General features: G+C 34.5%; 1 protein-coding gene and 1 pseudogene across 5 annotated transcripts in view; both read right to left on the bottom strand.

Moving 5' to 3' along the window:
• Positions 1–7,572: 7,572 nt before the first annotated feature.
• LOC142526886 (RNA polymerase I-specific transcription initiation factor rrn3-like) overlaps positions 7,573–21,891 on the bottom strand; it is a 23,607-nt gene continuing 9,288 nt past the window's right edge. For 2 of the 5 annotated variants that reach the window (XM_075631534.1, XM_075631535.1), the window contains exons 2-16: positions 17,094–17,194; positions 16,905–16,988; positions 16,751–16,822; positions 16,592–16,663; positions 16,240–16,497; positions 15,321–15,437; positions 15,124–15,237; positions 13,767–13,889; positions 13,626–13,694; positions 13,396–13,499; positions 10,164–10,247; positions 9,971–10,058; positions 8,781–8,900; positions 8,431–8,615; positions 7,573–8,124 (exon numbers count right to left, since the gene is read on the bottom strand). In XM_075631534.1, the coding sequence (XP_075487649.1) occupies positions 7,818–8,124; positions 8,431–8,615; positions 8,781–8,900; positions 9,971–10,058; positions 10,164–10,247; positions 13,396–13,499; positions 13,626–13,694; positions 13,767–13,889; positions 15,124–15,237; positions 15,321–15,437; positions 16,240–16,497; positions 16,592–16,663; positions 16,751–16,822; positions 16,905–16,988; positions 17,094–17,180 (1,884 nt within the window). In that variant the 5' untranslated portion in view covers positions 17,181–17,194 and the 3' untranslated portion in view covers positions 7,573–7,817. Of the gene's footprint in view, positions 8,125–8,430; positions 8,616–8,780; positions 8,901–9,970; positions 10,059–10,163; positions 10,248–13,395; positions 13,500–13,625; positions 13,695–13,766; positions 13,890–15,123; positions 15,238–15,320; positions 15,438–16,239; positions 16,498–16,580; positions 16,664–16,750; positions 16,823–16,904; positions 16,989–17,093; positions 17,208–17,862; positions 18,010–21,891 lie in introns of those variants that run through there. The other 3 variants (XM_075631533.1, XM_075631536.1, XM_075631537.1) reach the window with 3 other exon arrangements.
• LOC142526887 (large ribosomal subunit protein uL29-like) lies at positions 11,872–13,389 on the bottom strand (annotated as a pseudogene).

Raw genomic sequence — 21,891 nt, 5'->3', positions numbered from 1 at the left:
CAAATTTTCTACGTTGCAATGGGTTCCAACTCCAGATTGTTTGTCTGAGCACGGACGGATCCAGAAGAGAGATTGGATGAATTTTTAAAAATTACCTATACAGTCTTTCCAAGGATAATAGTCCTTCATTTTTCAAGTGTCTCGAGTTAATCTTTCATTTTATACCAATGTCGTGTGTGGTAAAATAGGCCATTCTCTAGTCCTATGTAGATCTACAAATTAATTTTCCTAATCACTTTTCCAATGTCTAATAACATATCAAAGTATAGAAAGCGAAGCATCAAATGATAATCCATTAGGACAAAAAATTTAACCCCCCAATTTCCTGCTGCCAGCAAGAGCAACCCGTACAGATCTTCTAAAAGGATGGAGATAGTTTGACTAAAAGCCTCATTATAGAATTTATTTCGGTTAAAGAAATCGATAACATAATAATAAGAAGTTAATTAAAGTAAAAAGGAAAAACATAACAAATTTCAGAATAGACAAATAACTGAACTTTCACCAAATTACTTTGTGTCAACCAAAATCAGTGAGTTTTGAGAAGGATAGAGGGCATTTGTACCTGATATTACTGTGTCAACCAAAATTCCATGAAAATTAACACAAACTCAAATTTACCTGAAATATATTGTCAAGATAGGAAACCCATTTCTTAATAATTAAAATAACCACCGAAAAAAAAAATTGAAGTATGATTTTGCCACATGTTCTGCCTCTCATGCGTAGGATGAATACGAAAGAACTGAACAAGGAACCTTAAAACATCGCAATTGAGAAAGTGACAACGGGCAAAACTGGTTTTTTACCAGGAAAAAAAACTGATTAATTGTTGTGAAAAAGAAAAAATTTATGGTAAAAAGTAAAAATCTCAAACTCTCAAAATTTACCAAACAACACACTTTATAATATTTTTCTCTCTACTCAATTGTGAGCCTATTTATAGAATTTCTTTACAAATAATCCAAAAATAAAATACATCATTACCTACATCATCACACACAAATTTCTAATTTTTACAACTCTTATTTTCAACATTCAAATATTCAACATTCAAATATTCAATACACACATTTTAAATATTATTTTTCAACACTCCCCCTTGTGATGATGATTATAATGATTGTCTTCATTACGTGTTTTTATACTGCCTCGTTAAAAACCTTACTAGGAAAAACCCAATGGGATAAAAACCATAGTAAGAGAAAAAGAGTGTAGTCACGTAAACTCCCCCTCATGTTGACACGAACAATTCTTCACAAATTTCGTAGATTGCGCATCTCAATATTATATATGTGCTTTCTGAATATTGACGTAGGAAGTGCCTTTGTGAAGAGATCTGATGAGTTTTCACTTGATTGAATGTGACGAACATCAATACATTTATTCTTCTCAAGCTCATTGGTGAATGCAAAGAACTTAGGAGGAATATGTTTAGTTCTGTCGCTTTTTATGTATCATTCTTTCATTTGAGCAACACATGCAGCATTATCTTCATATAGTATCACAGGCTTCTCGTCGAATGATAATCCGCATGAGATTTGAATATGTTGGGTCATTGATTTTAACCACACACATTCACGACTTGCTTCATGTAGTGCAATAATCTCGGCATGATTTGATGAAGTTGTTACGAGCGTTTGTTTCTGTGAACACCAAGAAATTGCAGTGCATCCACGAGTAAATACATATCCAGTTTGGGAACGTACCTTGTGTGGATCAGATAAGTATACAGCATCGGCATAAGCAATTATACTTGGATTAGCATCTTTTGAATACAAAAGTCCCAAGTCTGTCGTTCCTCGTAGATAACGGAATATATGTTTAATTCCGTTCCAGTGTCTCTTTGTTGGATATGTGCTAAATCTTGCCAACAAATTTACGGCAAAAGATATATCAGGCCTTGTACAATTTGTAAGATACATAAGGGCACCGATAGCACTTAGATATGGTACTTCTGGACCAATAATAGCTTCATCATCTTCACATGGGCGGAATGGATCCTTTTCTATGTTTAATGATCTAACAATCATTGGAGTACTTAAAGGATTTGATTTATCCATATTAAAACGTTTAAGGATCTTTTCTGTATAATTTGTCTGCTGAACAAACATTCCACATTCTTTTTGTTCAATTTATAAACCCAGACAGTACTTGGTTTTTCCAAGATCCTTCATTTCAAATTCTTCCTTCAAGTATGACACAACTTCTTGAATTTCCTTATTCGTTCCAATGATGTTTAAATCATCAACATATACAGCAATAATTATGCATCTGGATGTTGTTTTCTTAATGAAAACACAAGGGCATATTGAATTATTTACATATCCCTTTTTCATCAAGTGATCACTTAATCAATTATGCCACATTCGACCGGATTGCTTTAACCCATATAATGATCTTTGTAATTTCACAGAATAACATTCTCTGGATTTTGAACTTTGTGCTTCAGGCATCTTAAATCCTTCAGGGATTTTCATATATATATTACTATCAAGTGATCCATATAAGTAAGCTGTAACAACATCCATAAGACGCATTTCTAAATTTTCAGATACCGCCAAGCTAATCAAATACCGAACACATAATTGCATCCATCACGGGAGAATACGTTTCTTCATAATCAATTCCAGGCCTTTGAGAAAAACCTTGTGCAACAAGTCGAGCTTTATATCTTACTATTTCATTTTTCTCATTTTGCTTTCGAATAAAAACCCATTTGTATCCAACAGGTTTTACACCTTCAGGTGTAAGGATTATAGGTCCAAAAACATTACGTTTATTTAGCGAATCCAATTCAACCTGGATGGCTTCTTTCCATTTTATCCAATCCAGCCGATTTTTATATTCACCAAAAGATTTTGGTTCATGATCTTCATTATCATTTATGATGTCGATTGCCACATTATAAGAAAATATATCATCAATTTCTTCTATATCTTTTCGGTTCCATATTTTTCCAGTATTAATGTAATTGATAGATATTCACGATTCTCGTCAGTTTGTGTTTCTGACAGAACATTTTCATCATCATGTGTTTCTTCAGGAACATCATTCTCTATTTTGTGATTATCATGTGTTTCTTCAGGAACATCATTTTCTCTTTTGTGATCATCGTGTTTCTCTATGAATTTTCTTTTTCGAGGATTTTTATCCTTGGAACCGACTGGCCTTCCACGCTTCAGGCGTTTAATGACATCATGAGTATCTTCAATTTGTTTCTTCGGAATTTCAATTCGAGCAGGGGCATTTGCAGCATGTATATATGATTTAGTTACCCCTTTTGTGTCAACCTGGATGGCTTCTTTCCATTTTATCAAATCCTGCCGATTTTTATATTCACCAAAAGATTTTGGTTCATGATATTCATTATCATTTATGATGTCGATTGCCACATTATAAGAAAATATATCATCCAATTTCTTCTATATCTTTTCGGTTCCATATTTTTCCAGTATTAATGTAATTGATAGATATTTCACGATTCTCGTCAGTTTGTGTTTCTGACAGAACATTTCATCATCATGTGTTTCTTCAGGAACATCATTCTCTATTTTGTGATTATCATGTGTTTCTTCAGGAACATCATTTTCCCTTTTGTGATCATCGTGTTTCTCTATGAATTTTCTTTTTCGAGGATTTTTATCCTTGGAACCGACTGGCCTTCCACGCTTCAGGCGTTTGATGACATCATGAGTATCTTCAATTTGTTTCTTCGGAATTTCAATTCGAGCATGGGCATTTGCAGCATGTATATGATTTAGTTACCCCTTTTGTGTCTGCAAATGCATCTGGTATTTGATTTGCTATTCTTTGCAAGTGCACAATTTTCTGTACATCTTTTTCACATTGTTTTGTTCTTGGATCCAGATGTAATAATGATGATACATACCATGTAATTTCCTTTTCGGTATGTTTCAGTTCTCCCCCTAACATTGGGAAGATTTCCTCATTAAAATAACAATCAGCAAAACGTGCTGTGAACACGTCGCCTATCTGAGGTTCAAGATATCGAATGATTGATGGGCTATCATAACCGATATAAATTCCAACCTTTCTTTGAGGTCCCATTTTCTTTCGTTGCGGTGGTGCAATAGGCACATACACCATACATCCAAAAATTCTCAGATGAGAAATGTCCGGTTCTTTACCAAATGCAAGCTGCAATGGGGAGTATTTATGATATGCACTTGGTCTGATACGAATTAATGCAGCAGCATGTAAAGTTGCATGTCCCCATATAGAAATAGGGAGCTTTGTTTTTATAATCATTGGTCTAAGCAATCATTTGCAGACGATTAATCAATGATTAAGTCAATCCATTCTGTGTATGTACATGAGCAACATGATGCTCAACAATGATTCCCATAGACATACAATAATCATTGAAAGTCTGGGAAGTAAATTCACCAGCATTATCAATTCTAATTTTCTTGATTGTATAATCGGGAAATTGATTCCTCAATTTTATTATTTGAGCAAGTAATCTTGCAAATGCAACATTTCGAGTTGACAATAAACATACATGTAATCATCTGCTGGAGGCATCAATCAATACCATAAAGTATCTGAATGGTCCACATGGTGGATGGATTGGTCCACAAATATCACCCTGAATACGTTCAAGAAATATTGGTGATTCAGTTTGGATTTTGGCCGGTGATGGTCTTATAATAAGTTTTCCAAGAGAACATGCTTTACATTGAAACTTATTATTCTGAAAGATCTTCTGGTCTTTCAATGGATGACCATGTGTATTTTCTATAATTCTTCGCATCATTGTTGAACCAGGATAGTCCTAATCGATCATGCCAATTGATCAGTATTGAAGAATTATCAACTACCATGTTTGATTCAATTGGACTTATATATGTATAATGCAATCCAGTAGGTAGCATTGGTAGTTTTTCAACTACATATTTCTTTCCTGATTTGTATGTGGTAAGACACATATATTTCTTATTCCCTTCATTCATTGTTTGAGTATCATATTCATGGGAATATATATCATTAAAACTCAACAAATTTCTTTTTGATTGTGGTGAATATAAAGCATCATTGATAAAAAATTTGTACCATTAGGTAACAAAAATTGTGCTTTACCACATCCTTTAATCAAGTCTACAGGACCTGATATTGTATTCATCGTTGTTTTTGTTGGTTTTAGTTCAAAGAAATATCTTTTATCTCGGAGGATAGTGTGCGTTGTACCACTATCGGGTATGCAAACTTCAGCTTTGCTCATAGCATTTCCATATTTGAACTTCAAAAAAATATGCAATAAAATAAAATTACTTGCAATACATATTTAAATATAACACATATCATAATTATACAATAAGACATTATTATATTAATACATGAAAAATAAATTATTGTACATTTATATTCTACCAATATATTGTTCATTTTCAGAGAAATCATTGAGAAAATCTGTAGCATCAATATTTTTCATTTCTATCCCACCAACATATTGATCATTTCCAGAGAAATCATTCAGAAATCATTCAGAAAATCAGCAGCATCAAAATGAGTTGAATCACTCAAACGGTCACTGCGTTCAGTGAAATTGGTCTTTTTTTCTTTCCCCTTTATAGATTCTTTATAGAGCTTGCAAAGGTGCTCAGGGGCTCGACAAATACGAGACCAATGTCCTGGAGTGCCGCATCTGAAACAAGAACTTTCAAATCTTTTCGAGTGATTTTCATTAACACTCATGTTCTCATGATGCCTTTTCTGTGGGTGGTTCGTAACGCCCTTTTGAGATGAGTTATAAAAATAACTATCTCTATTGTTTTCAAAACCACGGTCCTCGACCACGACCACGACCAATTCCACGTCCACGTCCACGACCACGACCTCGACCTCGACCAAAACCTTGTCTTTGAATTTGATTTTGGTTTCCAGGTTTAAATTCATTTTTACTTACAACATTTACTTCTGGAAATGTTGTTGATCCAGTGGGTCGGGACTGATGATTTCTCATTAGCAGCTCATTGTTTTTTTCCGCCACAAGAAGACAAGCGATGAGTTCAGAATATCTCGCAAATCGACGCACTCTATATTGTTGCTGTAAAGTTATATTTGATGCATGAAACGTGGAAAATGTTTTTTCAAGAATTTTCCGATTCTGTAACCTCATGTCCACAAAATTTTAGCTGCGAGATTATTCGATACATCGCGGAATTATAATCACTGACTTTCTTAAAATCTTGGAATCTTAACATATTTCATTCATCACGGGCGGTCGGAAGTATAACTTCCCTTATATGTTCAAATCTTTCTTTCAATCCTTTCCACAGAGCCATGAGATCTTTTTCGATGAGATATTCACATTTTAAACCTTCATCGAGATGTCGACGCAAAAATATTATAGCTTTTGCATTTTCTTGTGATGAAGATATACCATTTTCTTTAATGGTCTCGCTTAGACCCAATGACTCAAGATGCATTTCTACATCGAGAGTCCATGGCATATAATTTTTTCCCGTGATGTCGAGCGCAACAAATTCGAGTTTTGTCAAATTTGACATGGTGGTACTAGAAAAAATTACGATGCATTTTATTAGTTAATGAATATTGCAATACAAAGTAATGGATAAACAACAAGTACAAGCATTTGTAAAAATAAAGAAAACACACGAGGAGGATATTCTCCGATAAATAAAAGACTCGTGAGTATGATAACCAAAATAATTAAAAATAACCTTGAGAAAGTCATCTTCTTTTTTCTTCGAAAATTTGATGAAGAATAATTTTTAGAGAATAGGAGAAAGTTGGAGTGATTGAAAGAGTTTGTGAGATCATATTTATAGGACAAAAACTAGACATTTTGTTACCGTTTATGACCTGTTGGTGTACAAAAAAATTAATGTATGTATTTGTATAATTTTATGGTAATAATATGGTGTATAATATTAGTCATGTTTAAATAATTATGTATATCATATCACATTATTATAATGAAGTGTCATAAGTTATTTTGTTTAAAAACCTTATAGGCTTTTATATTTGTCGTATCCCTTACCGGAAGTGTGGGATGTCGTCTTAACATCCTCCCAGGATTTATAACAAGTTTTTGAAAAATTTATTTTTATTATTTCTAATAATAACATTATATTATATATTAAATATATACACAATAAATAAATAACAGTAAAATAAATAGTATTACTTTTGTTACCTTTTTCTTCTGTTTGGAGCTTGGAAAAGTATGAAGGACTTTTAGAGCTTCGTGCTGATAACGTGTTGTGATAAAGTACAAATTTATGGTAAAAAATAAAAATCTCAAACTCTCAAAATTTACCAAACAACACACTTTATAATATTTTTCACTTTACTCAATTGTGAATTTCTTCACAAATGGTGAGCCTATTTATAGAATTTCTTTACAAATAATCCAAAAATAAAATACATCATTACCTACATCATCACACAACATTCAAATATTCAACATTCAAATATTCAATACACACATTTTAAATATTATTTTTCAACAATTATGAAAGTTAATTTTTATATTTTGAGATATTTCAGTTTCTATGATTAGTGAAGTTGGGGTACACGTGGATATGCATTTGGCTCTCAAGCACGTCATTTTATTAAAACTGCTGTCCACATAGAAAAATAGAGAATTTTTTGGGTTCGATTTGCAATTTGACGGCTTTTATATATCTGTCTTGCTTAATAAATAGAAAGAGATACTGATACAACACTTTAACTCAACAAATATTGTTCAACCAGAACTTGTTTTGCGGGACAAAATCGAGACCACCAACAGACCAACGAGACTGGCTTTTTCCTAAAGATTTGACAAATCACAGGGACTCGGGACTAGTCGACGGTCTGATTTTCGAGGGCATCTGCATAAATCTCTGCACACTACCTCCAAATTTACGGGATGTATCACCGGGCGTAATGGACATTTTGTCTAGTGAGACGTCAAATTCATCAAGTTCAAAAGCATCCTCGTCGGAACTCCTGGCACGGCCAGCGATTGGAATACCTACCCTGTCATAGTCAGCACAAGCCTCTGTGTCTTCTTCTTCGTCTTCATCACTCGTGCCTTCTTCGTCGTAAGTACTTCTCACCATCGACCAGGAAACATAATTTGGCCGAATATATCTTCAAGTAAAAGTGTCGAAGGAAATAAGAACAAACTTTAAAACAGACTCCACAGGGGATCAATAGCGCAGTCGTCCCTCAAAATATGTTTTGTGTAATTTCTAAAAATTTGCAAGTGTCATCAATCTATAGATGAAGGTATCATTCTCATTAAAATCCTCAAATTATTTTTTGTGAGTAATTTCTAAAAATTTGCAAGTGTCATCAATCTAGATGAAGGTATCATTGTCATCAAAATCCTAGATCCGACCCAGATTATAGAAGTAGATATATGGGAGAAATGAGTAACAAAGACAAAAACCAAACCTGTCACATTTCAACAATAAGCATGGATCAAAGGGAAAAAACACATCGAGTCTATCCATCCCACCAAATGCACGTGAATGTTCCGATTCTAGGAGGCCGTGGTCAGCAAAGATTTGAGGCAGTGAAAATATGTGGTTGTCCTTCGCCAACCGAAGAAATTCTTCTACTATTGATGGCAAGCATACCTGGACAGAAACCAAAACATGGAAGACCAGAATCAAGATCAACTAATATGGTTAACTTAATCAGAAATTCAGTCAAGGACAGAAGAAAATGACAAAAACAAAAAAAATGAAATATTACTATTGAGCAACTATCATACATACGACTCATGTGCTCAAATTTTTTACCTGTAATGGTTTCAATGGATGCCCAAGGATATCGTCAATATGCATATGAAGTAGTTGTAATTTCAGACGAGGTATCGCAAGCATTTGTCTCATGCGGAAGCACAGTATATACATAGTGGCCTACATAACAGAACAGTTGAAAATCATTTAGAAACAGATTCCTTGCACGTTCCTTGGAAAAATAAAAGCATAAGTTCACAAAGAACTGGTAACATAAGCTATCACCACAGCTACATTTGTACTGTGACGGTATAGGGGTTACAGGTACCTGTCCCCTTTAAGATCATAGAACCATATTTGAACAACACTCATCACTCTTGTCAATTTCACCACTTATCCGGATTCATACTCGAATAGGTTTCTATATCTCTAGGTTAGAATAGAAATCCAAACACATAGAAGCGAATTCAACAAAATCCTCGGTTTCTCTTTTGACTCGGTTCCCCAAGCCCCCAATTAATGGATGGCAAAGAAACTTAACATCGCCATTAAATATGTCACTGGCTGGTTGTTCCATTAGTTTGAAGAAAACATGTTAACATTATTTCCTTTATGGGGGTAAAAAATATCATCCTCGTCTCTACTTTAAGTTAAGGTTAGTTTTTTCCAACCATTCTCTTTGCCCAGCCTAGTATAATTAAAATAAAAAAATTTGCCTATAAGCGAATCCCTAGTTTTTCATTACTGAAGTTTTTCTCTCTCCATGTATTCTGTCACACTCACAAATCACAACCCATCTCTGAAAACTGGCCTTTCGCATTTATTCCTTCTGATAAATCTATCTCATCCTTACACCACTAAAATCCTTCATCGCCACAATTTTTATGTTCCTTCCAGTCTCATCAGAAAAGAATGTCACAAGATAGCTTTGCACCATCTACTTCAACCATAACCATAACCATAACCATAACAGTGCTAGGTGTAGTTTCAGATCAACAATGGCACAAACGATTTCTTTTCTACCTTATGTCTTTATAGCTCTACCAATGAACAGACCAAACAACAATTACAAGGCAGGTAACCCATCAACAGGACAAGAATATGAAGGAGATCTGCGTTAACAATAACTCGGACCAAGCAAAGCATACAACCTCTAAAATTCACAAAAGGGAAACTAAAAATAAAAGAAAGTAATCGAAACTTAAGCTTGTGATGATTGGGAATAGCTAAATAATCAGGGCATTACACACCTGGCATCCAGCATAAAAGACTTTATGAGCTTTTGGATTAATGTCACCAACCTGCTCCTTGCAGTACACATAACACCAGTTCACCACACTGCAATGTGAGAGAAATGGAGCAGTAAAAAATTTGCATCTTGTCCTTCAATCCTTATAATTCAAGAAGTAAAATGTCAGACGTAATAAGAGGTTGAGTATCAACCTTTCCAGTATCGTTGCAATAAGTGAGATGTCAACAAATTTTGCGCGAGCCAAATAACTAGCAAGATATGAAACAGCACTCATTCTGCATGTAACAATAAGCAGGTTACATATCTTGATAAGTCGAAACATAACAAGCTTAATGATAACACAGAACAATTAGAAAAGGTGAAAAAGATGTGTTATATGAGAAAATAATACACTGAGAAAGATGTAGATAAACCTAAACAAAATTATTTACAAATTGAAAAAAGAGCTAATCTGACTAGTGATAATCGATGCAACAAAATTTACATGGTAAAAAAAATTAGCACGATCCATTAGCAATTGGATCAGAGTAAAACATTAAGGCAATGAATATCTGGAAAAATAACTTATATGGCACCTAACATAGTTATTTGAGGCGCAAGTCTCACTAAACTGCTAGGGTGCCTTGGGGCCTGAGACGCAAGGTGGAAACACACGCTTTATCGAATTAAAACGCATTTAACATACATTTAAAAATTCCACACATTTAGTGCTTTATACTACAATATTATATAAATTAAATATATTTCACAAAGATATTAAATTATATAAATAACAAATCAATTAATAAATAATATTGCGTAGATCATAACCAAATAAAAGCTTCATCACCTCAACATTACCCCAAAAGATGTGCCAAAAAATCAATGTTGTAAGTGGTGTGAGGTGGGAGGCTGTTGCGTAAATCATAACCAAATTAAAACTTTGATCATCTCAACATTACCCCCAAATATGTGCCAAAAAATCAATGTTGTAAATGATGGAAGGCAGTGGTGGGGCAGTCAATGACCGCCTACCACCTCGATACCTTGTTAAAAGATGGAAAAGTATCCAGCAAGCACAATAACAACTATGATGTAGGAGCCCTCTGACCTAATACCTTCTACTAATTATTTCAAACAACACAGCTATAGAATTTCAGATCTACGAATAGCCGCGGACAAGCACCTTTAACAAGCAAGTAGCTAGCTTCCACCTTACTTAATAGTAAGGCGCGAAAGCTTTTGCAAGCAGATTAAATAGGATCTTCTAGGAGAACATTTCTAACAGCAGTTCTTCCTAGAGGCCATTGATCTTTTACCAATCCAATCATACAACTCAGAATGGAAGAGAAAAGATTGGAGGGCTCTCGTTTGCTCCTATTCACAACTTATCTGAAACAAGAGAGACGTTTTTTCCCTCTCCACATGGGTACAAATGGATAGTTCAATGTGCTCATTGGCGCCTAATGTGTTATTTATCTATCTCTTGACTCGAAATGGGAAGTATTCAAATTGGATCAGTGATCGATTTCTATGTTTCATCGTTAACCTAATTGGTTACATGCAATTTGCCCATTTAGAGAAGAGCGGATGAAAAGGAAAGAGAAGAAGTTTGGAACATAGGACAATTCCTTCTGTCGTGTATCCTCGATCACTGCAACCTCAGATGTTATGTTTCAATTTTCGATTATAGTATTGAGCGAAAGATTACATCTAGGTGACCGTCCGACACCGCCTATGCGGTTGAATTTTTCTTTTTAAATTTTTTATAAGCAATTATATATAATCATGCAATGTAATTATAAATAATCATATTTTTATGTAATATACGTAATTAAATAATGTTTATGCATAAAAAAGTTTAATACATATAATACAATCCAAACAACGTGCAAATAAATATATAAATTCAAACTAACAAGATAATTAAGGTGGTGGCAGATGGCGACGGCGGCTGGAGTGGTTTGAAGCAGTTGATGGCTTATGGTAGAGGATCCTTGAAAACAAAAGTAAATATAAAAGAAAGTGAGATGTTTTTATTATATCTAGGGCTTTTATAAATTAATTGATTTTGACTGGTTTTTAAATTATTTGACTTTAACTAGTTAACTAGGATTTTAAAATCACTAATCGCCTCCGCCGCCCGCTTTGCCCGCCAGATAGCCTCGGAACGCCTATAGAGACCGTCTTAGACAAAGGCGGGACAGTCGAGGAACACGAACACTGCAAAAAATACAAAAACACTCTCAAGAAGAAAGCTTCTTGAACTTTAATAGCGTATTTCCTCACACGAAAGTACATCTCTTACTTTTACTGCTTTTCTGTCTGCAAAGAAGCCTGGTGTTTAGTGAGATGGCGGTAAATGGCACGGGTCTTCTTGGGTTGGGATGGAGATCAAGGGGCAAATATTTCTTGTTCTTGTACACTCCCAGTAACAGCCTTCTGCTTCTGAGATACAACGGTCAGCACCTGGGCAATGGAAAATCTTACCACCTTAATCTTGGAAAGCTTGTTCGGAGTGCTGCCGGTGACCTCGCCACTCGCAGCAACCCCAGCTCCGCTTTCAGATCTTTCAACTGCGCCAAAAGAGCCGCCTTGCCTTTCTGCCTCAGCTCGTGCACCTTAGCCCGAGTCATGTCCCGGTTCCTCTTTATCTGGATGATTGTTTCAGTATGCGCAGAAGGGTCCAAATGCACGCAAGGTTTTCAGTTATTAAATTGTTATGGGCTTTACTAATTGGACTTCAAAATTGGTTGGGCTTGGCTTATTAATTGTTCCAAGCCTAGTACATTCATAAGGCGCGCTTTTTTGCGATTCACACAGGCCTTGCGCCAGGGCTAAGGCGCACACTTAAAGCGCGCTTGTCTTAAGCCCTACCCAGGTGGCATGGGCTGCGCCTGCCTTCTAGGTGCATGGGGTGTGCCTGGCTGCGCCTGTCGCCTCCTAGGCACAGCCAGGCGCTCGCTTAACAACTATGCACCTAAGTTACACACTTCTCCAGAACTCACTCCGAGGATCTAAGTCAAGTGTTAAACCCCTTTGGACCCTTCATTTTTTGCTACTAGATTATTTTCTGGTAGGAACTTGTTATATTATATGATGGACCAACACATAAAAATTGGACACATTTACAACAAAATCAAGATAATAAATGAAATTTTGACTTAATTTTGCAATGTTAAAATGAGTATAAAATATAATACGCTTTTTCTCAAAAGTAATAGGTTCTTTGCTATGGTAATTTCAGAAGTATCTACAATGGACTCGTAGCATGCCATTTGCAGATAAAAAAAATATACAAATACATAGGAGTTGAGCAAAGAACGTCAAAATTTCATTGACATGCTTCTCAACAAAAATAATATTTAATTTATACAGTATGAACATTAAAAATAAAGCTTCAAAGAAACATTAACCCCTACCTCAAAGAACCTTAAGCCTTACCTCAGTTCAGGATTGAGACCACTGACAAAGGTATTTACAAGCATGCTGACAAATTTTTTTCCACAACTTTCAGGATCCAGAGAGCAGGCGTAGAACATGACAAACTACAAAAGATACATAGCAAATATAGTCAAAAGTTAATGACAGCTTCCACAAAGTAAAAATGTAAATGAACAAAGAATTGATGATAAATTACAGTATTTTAAATGATCCCAAGAAATGGTAAATACCTGACAAAATTTTGATTTATAGGCAGTCAATATAGTTATCCGAAAAGATTGGAGAAGAGTCTCAAACACCTTAAACATCATTACAAGGTGAACAAGGTAAGAAATCTGCATCATTAAAATGGAAAACAACATAGTTTTTACCTGAACTAGATGATCACTCTCACTACTGGTTTTAAGATGTTCAAATACAAGTACCATTAGATTATCCAGCTTTCTAGCAACATCAACTCCACTAAACCTTTGTATCAGACTTTCCCAATCAAACTGGCATATAAATGAGTTTATATTAAATCAGAAAAAATAGTCCATATAAAATAACGTTATCAGAATTCTGGAACAACAGTTTAACGCGTCTATGTTTTGGTACAATGTTAAAGATTATCCAGAACCAGAAACTTCTTTCGCTTACAGTGACTTTGACCCAACAAGTCAAACTCAAGTTTCCTAAGTTTATTACTTCAAATTAATATAATTGTCTATAAAAATAAATGAAAGAAAAAATATGTTATCAATCAACATCTAGTAGACATTTATTATGAAACATCAAAAGTGTGGATCAAAATGAGGTAGCGTGGGACTAGATAAGCAATATCACCCCCACGATTAGATAAGTAATATCACCCCCACGGAGCCCATTACCAGGCAAATCTGAGCCTGGTGGAGGCCAGGTAATTTTTTTTCTTTGATTGCAGTAGTTTGTACTTTCGAACCAATTTTTTTTTCAACTAAAGTATTCATTGCAAACCCACAATATTCTTATTTTAATCTCAATTTTCGAATAAAACAATATATTTTTTTCAACTAACGTATTAATTACAAACCCACTCTATTGTTATTTTAGTGATCTAATTTATTATAACCATTTTCAATATAAGCTACTTAAAATCAATATTTGACTTGATTCGTTTTTTATTGTTTACTTATAGAAACCATTAATTTTAATATAAATATGTATTATTAATAACATCAAGAGACACGATAAATTTTCTAGTATAAATTTTAGTCATGCAATGCACACGACCAAAAAAAACTGTTGTTACAACTTCCTCAGATAGCCATTTCTGTTTTTACTTAAAACACTTCCTGAACAGAGACGCACCCTTTTATCCTTCAAAAATCAAAAAACAAAAACCAATTTTCTAAAACACAAAATGAAAATAAGAAAAAAAAATTAAAAAAAAAAGACATTACCTAACAAAAGGACTTAATTGAAGCCGAAAATCGTGAATCATCAATAATGTCTAATTGAGTTTATTCTGATAGTTTTTAGATAGAAAAGACATGCTCAAGCCTATAACTGTTACAAATAAAAATAAATGAAGAATAATAAAAAAGAATCTTCTTGTCAGTTCAGCGTAATAAAATCAGAAAAGAATCTGACTAACAAATGTAATGAATAAATGATAACCGGCAAACCAAAAATCATAGCAAAGGAGGTGTATGTAATCAATAAAAATATAAAGTCGTAGAACCAAAAGAAAAGGGAAGGAAAGAGCACCTCATTATAATCTTGTTGAATATGATCTATAGGCACTTCAAAGGTTTCAAGTTCCAAATCCGACTTACCCTTGTGAAAATCATCCCTCAAAATGTCACTCCAATCTATTTCGACCTACATTGAGGACCAGCGAATTACCTACTTCAGATCAGTGAAAAGTCTTCAAGAATTAATTTCATTCCTTTAAACAAACTTACATCCAAATCTCTAAGGCAATCCACAACTGCAAAAAGCAGCATTGAGCTTCCCACAAATTCACTAATCCTACCAGTCAGCAATCTCAACATATTCTCCACGTATGTCTCAATGAAAACCTAAAGGAATGAGATATCAAGTTACAATAACCATACAGTAAATAGAAAAGACAGCCACGCCAAGAAACACATCTGAAAACAGTTTCATGTTTTCATGTCTCCGCTCAATTGTAACGGAAATTAAGGTTGAGTAAACTACTATTCTAATGCACTCAGCTAAATGCTTTTGCAACATAAAGAGATTAAAATAAAGGCATCTGATCTTCTTAGTCAATTCCAATGCCCTAATAAACTATTAAATATCAACGAAATCTCGTGATCATTCTGGGAATTACGAAATGGGAAAAGAATGTCACTCGTCATAGTGCATGTATCAAGCACAAAGCTCAGTCTGAGGCACCTTTATCTCAACACATTCTTCAATTACAGGCCATGACAGGGGACAATAACTCTCACAATAAAAATTTCATACAGTGGCTGAACAACCATAGGCTCTAAAGACTAACACGGGCATACTGACGCACTAATATTGAATTCATCTGTCCGAACTTGACCAAGTGGTCACTCATGAAGCCAATCCTACCGGGCATACTTGCAAATAAAATTATGTTGACTCTACAGTTACTAGTAAGTGAGGCCAATGAAGTGTGAGAGAAGTACTGAAAGCCTGTTTGGGTAGTTACAGCTAAAAACTTTGGCTGATCAACACTGTCGCCTCCGAAATCATGCGACAGATAAATGTTAAGAAAAATAACAATCTTCAGTGAATTCTCAAAGTTATTGTGTTTAAATTTAGCTAGATCGCTAAATTAACGCAATAATAAAAAGTAACAATAGCCAGGAATTGTGTAAATGATCTTACATGTTCCTTCATCTTTATGTTTGGCATCCTATCTATGACTATCTTCTCAAGCTTCCTAGGTGAATGGACAGGACTCATCCTGGCAATATTTAGCAAAGTTGAATGGACACGATCAAGAACTTGGTTCTTCTTAGTAAGCCCACGTGATTGCTTTAATAAATCCACAAAATAAGAAGCAGAAGAGGGAGAAGTTGGTGGCATGAAATTGATGACAAGCATTTCCAAACATAAATCAACATATTCTCCTCTTGATGAAGCCTATTAGAAGGTGGAAAAACAGCCGAATGGTCAATAACAAAATATGTCAATAAAAAATTTCAGTAAATAGATAGGACACATACAACTAGCATACCAAGTGTGCGAGCAGCTCAACCAATGCATCCATAACATCAGTATCATAATCCCACAGGCTCATTCCAGATATCTGAAGTACCAAAAAATATTGAATAAATTACAAAGTAAGTCACAACAAGAGTGAAAAACAAAAGTTAATTCAACTGCATGAACTTACAGCAACAAGAAGAGACCGATGGTGGGTGATGTCTATGTAACGAACAGCTCCAGTCACAGCTTTCAAACATGTCTGCCAGTCGATAGAAAATATTAACTCATAGGATATTCTACGATGGATACCCACAAATTTACTTGGAAAAACAACAGCTTACCACAAGAAGGGCCACCTCCTCAGTAACAAGACGTCCTTTACGGTACATCACTGCAACAAGCTGGTTATAGTAGTCGAAGTCGCCCTAAATTAGGTAAAATTTAGCATCTATTAGTAGGATTTATAGTATAACTCGATAAGATTGATTGAATGATAACAAAAAAAACTCCAACAATCATTCTATGATTACCTCAATTGCAGCTTTAAGAGCACTCCTAATATGTTCATCCAACTCAGAATCTGTGAAACTTGGTTCACACATGACAGGTGCTCCCATTTGTATCTTGTAACCTCGACCGAACCACTGGCAGTCAAATTGATAAACAGAAAAAAAATTCAATAATCTACTCATTAAATCCCTCTTTGCCTTCCTACAAAAATATTGGATGAAAAATTGAAAAGGTCTTGAAATTAAATTTCAGTAAAAAACAGAGAGAAATGCTAATATATTTTAAGTGCCGCTAAAATAAAAGAAAGACGACAAATCAAAAATGATCCCTCTGCAAGTCCATCAATCTTAATGAAATTATGAAACTGATATGCATAGCGTAGGATCATCCAGCTAGAAATTTCATGTAAAAGATTTAGATTCCACAGAGACTAAGATCATTTAATGGCATTATTTAAAACAAGGACAAGCAATAAAGCAAATGATTGAAGCAGAAGCACAAGTTCGGCATTCAAAAAGTTTCCATTCCGATCTCCAACGCACACCAAAGATTACACGAAAATTTTCAATACTTTTTCATTCAATATATGGCTACTGGCCACTTGCTCCCACTGTTCAGTCCCTGCCTCTAGGTAAAATCTATGATTTTTGTAAATCTCAAATCATGCTTGGAAATATCCTGTACAAAAATTTGCATACAGAACACTAAAAAATATCCACCAACTAAGTCGAATCGTAAAATATTTGAGATATTCAAACACGAAAGCTCATGTTAAAAACTCGTACGTACCTCACAGGAAATAGGAGCAGCAAAACTACCAGGACCGTATGTCCATAAGCATCAGCTGGCAAACCCTAACAGCCGTGAAGCACCATCGTGTACGTCGGCGATCGGAGAATTGAAGCAGATTCCACTTGTGGGCTGGATACTCGAAAAACCGTACCCTTTTTATCTTCCAGAAATTCACTTTGGTCCCTTAAATATACAGCATTTACGATTTCCATCCACTGTGTATGTTTAAATAGGTAATTTACACTCACGTTATTATATTTAGTGCATGTATTCAATTCAGAGTTTTGATAACTTTTTCAAATGATAGATTTTCATGTATTTGATATATTTTTATTGATTTTTACAGAATCTCACAGATTTATGTGGATTATATAGATTTTTTTGCAAGATTTTTATAGACTTTTGTGGATTTTTTATATAGAATTTTATAAATTTTGTATTAATTATAATATATTATTTTTTATTAATTTCTTTGAACCAATAATTAATTGACATATATAACATATTCAGTTTGAAATTATGTTCAATATTTATATTAATAAATAAATTTACTTATTTAAAAGTTAAATCATTTAATCTTTACATGTTTATATAGGTGGTTTGTATGAATGTTTGTAAATTTTTTAAAATACATCAATTGATTAACATGTAACCTTGTTTTTAAATTGATAATATACATGTGAAAATAATATTATTTAGTATTGTGTGAATATAATTTTGTATAAAAATATCATAGCTTACATATTAATTGAAAATGCTGAAATGAATTTAAAAAAATCATAGTTGTTACGAGACTATTCAGTTATTAAGAATTAAACAACATTTTTTTGGATCATCTTTTATTATTATTGAATATTACATTAATTTGTATATATCATAAATTAAAAATCACAAAATCAATTCTAGAATTCAAAATTTCATGTGATATTAAAATAAAAAATTATTAAATGAACAATCAGCCAAAAAATAAAAAATTTGAAAAGAAAATATGAAAATATATATAGAGATATACTTCGAAAATTTGAGAGAGTGATAGAAATATATGATAGGAGAGAAGATAAGAAGAGAGGTGATGTGAAGCGACAAAAAGAAAAATAAATAGCTTGTGTATGAGTTAAAAGTTTTAAAAATCCATCCAAATATTTGGTTGAACCAAATACAATTTTTTACAACTTATAGTTGTACCTTAGGCTTTAATGTTTGTATGTTAATGAATTACAAGAAGTTATTAAAAGTCTATGGAAAATTTGAATACCTATAGACTTTTATAGAGTTTTTAAAAGTCAATTTTGAATACCACTTGACTTTTTAAAACTCTATGAAATTCTATTTTAAATACCACTAGACTTCTATAGAGTATGTAAAAGTCTTAATTGAATACATCTAGACTTTAAAATCTACCAAAGTAATTAAAAGTCTGTGGGGACCCGAACTTAATTCAGTTCTTAATCACTTTCTGGGAATAATTAATCAATTAAAATAAACAGGGTCTAAATTTTTTTTTTAAAATACGAGAGTACGCAGCATATGAAATAAGTCCTATCTCATTTGCAAGATCACTATTCAGATCTAAGTACAAGTCCTGTACAATCATAAATCATAATAACTATTGTTTCTTCACTACATCTCAGGTGATATAACAGATATACTCCTGAGTCCGGATCTCCACGCTAACTGTCTTCTCTCATCCTCTTCTTGACCCTGATCCAGCCCCACCTGTTGTCATGCACACATACAAAACAAGACAACAGCCGGATAATTCCGGTGAGAATAAATCCCAGTATAAACAATGTAAACATGCAATCATATAGAAACATATACAAAAGCATATAACAGTTATCATTAACATGTAGCAAATCAACAAACATGAATGATATAAAACTGTAAATCAACTAGTCATCACAGACTCGACTCAAACAACACGTCGTCTCAGACTCGACTCAACTCCAACCTAGGGATCCCAATGTCTCAGTCGATAGGAATGAATCAACCCTAAACGGCATCGATATAATTCATATATCCAGTGTCTAGGCGAAACAGCCGCAGAATTGACGAATCAGCCGGTGACTAGGCGAATCAGCCAATGACTAAACAATCATTAGTCAATACATGCAGTGGCTATAAATCAATAGACTACAAACATCAATCTCATCAATTACAAATATCAATGCAATAAACTAAGTATGTGATTTAGGGAAACTCGAGTCAAACCTCACTCGAGTTGTGCAATCTCAACTCAACATTAATTTATACCTTTCTTTCTGATACTCTGACTCTGTCGAAGTCTCGAACTCAAAGCTTGTCAATATTCAATCTGACAATAACAATATTGAGGGGACGGCATCAATACACCACTCAATCAATACTGGATATAATCAGAATTCAATCAAATTCTGTTTCAACAATATGATGTCATAATTTCAATATATCCAGCACTACCATATCAGTCAGATATCAATTCCAACACCTCACAATCGATAACGATTCAATTCTGATATCAAATCGATTCCAAAACTACTCCGAAAATCATAACAATTTCATATGGTATCTGTTCTCCAGTCCGGTTTCAATTATACGATGTCTAACATGACAAGAACATCATATATGAATCATATCAGATTTTGACAATACCATAATTTCAAATCATATCAAAACGTAGCAAAACTTACGTCCAGTTGTAGCCTACGTCGATAGGAACTCAATACCGAAGTCATATATATATATATATATACACCCACGCACATGCAAACGGATGAGTGGCTCAATGTGCATACTGCACGTCTCGCGCATATGCGCGACATCAACCGGCGCATATGCGCGAGACCCTAAGTCTCGGCGCGTGTCAGCACGGCAGCTCGCGCATATGCGCGCATCTCTTCCGCGCATATGCGCGAGGAATTCTTCACAACTCTCGGGTACCCTCGTGCATATGCGCGAATCCAAGCCGCGCATGTGCGTCCAACTCTCTGGACCTCTCGCGCATGTGCGCGTATACAAGTCGCGCATGTGCGCCCAGTGTTCCGTCCCGCATCATGGGCTTCCGCACTACTCGCGCATATGCGCGAGACCTTCGGCTCTCGCATCAACAATCTTACATGCAAACTTTCAATTCATGTCTCGATTAGCCCTTTTATAATCGTCTCGATTAACATCAATAATCGTAATTTAACACGATATAAAATCTCGGGCATTACAAAGTCAATAAACTTCATATATTGAATACACCCCCCTTAATGTTTTAGCATTCATATCCATTGTATGTAGAGATGGAATGGAACGGGAAAGGTCGGTGTAAGTTTATCGTCCCTATCTCCGTTTTAGAATTCATTCTCGCTCTCATACTCATCATGATCTCCATTTTTCGGGTTCAAATCATAATTTTCGTCCTTATCTCTGTTTCAAAAATATTAATGAAAAGGACACGACAGTTGTAATGCCCAAGATTTTTATCTGTTAATCTGCGAAATGATTTATTATGATTTGATATGATTATGAAGGGCTAACCGAGACACGATTTGAAGTAACGTGAGATATAGAATGTGCGAGGACAGTACACCTCGCGCATATGCGCGATCAGTATGCGCGCATATGCGCGGGATGGGCAGAGGGCCTCGCGCATATGCGCGGAGATGATGGCGTGCATATGCGCGAGCTGCTGAGAAGTGAAACGCGAAGACCAGTAGGTCTCGCCATATGCGTCGGTTGATGTCGCGCATATGCGTGAGACGTGTTAGACAAACATGAAGCCAACCCCGTACATGCATGATATATATATATATATATATATATATCAAGTTTAATTCCTCAGAAACCATCAGAAAAGAATCGAGAAAAGTTTCTGTGAATGTGTTGAAAATCCTTACGCCTTTTTGTGAAAGATTTGTTCGTCAGAATTTGAATCCAACTTCAGTACTTGTGTTCCTATCGACGCAGGCTACAACTGGACGTAAGTTTTGTTACGTTTTGTTAAGATTTGAAATTATTATATTGCTGGAATCGAATATGATTCATATATGGTGTTTCTGA

This window comes from Primulina tabacum, chromosome 15 (genome assembly GCF_025594145.1).
Source record: "Primulina tabacum isolate GXHZ01 chromosome 15, ASM2559414v2, whole genome shotgun sequence".
NCBI classification, from domain to species: Eukaryota; Viridiplantae; Streptophyta; class Magnoliopsida; order Lamiales; family Gesneriaceae; genus Primulina; species Primulina tabacum.
This window is presented reverse-complemented; position numbering and strand designations above follow the sequence as displayed.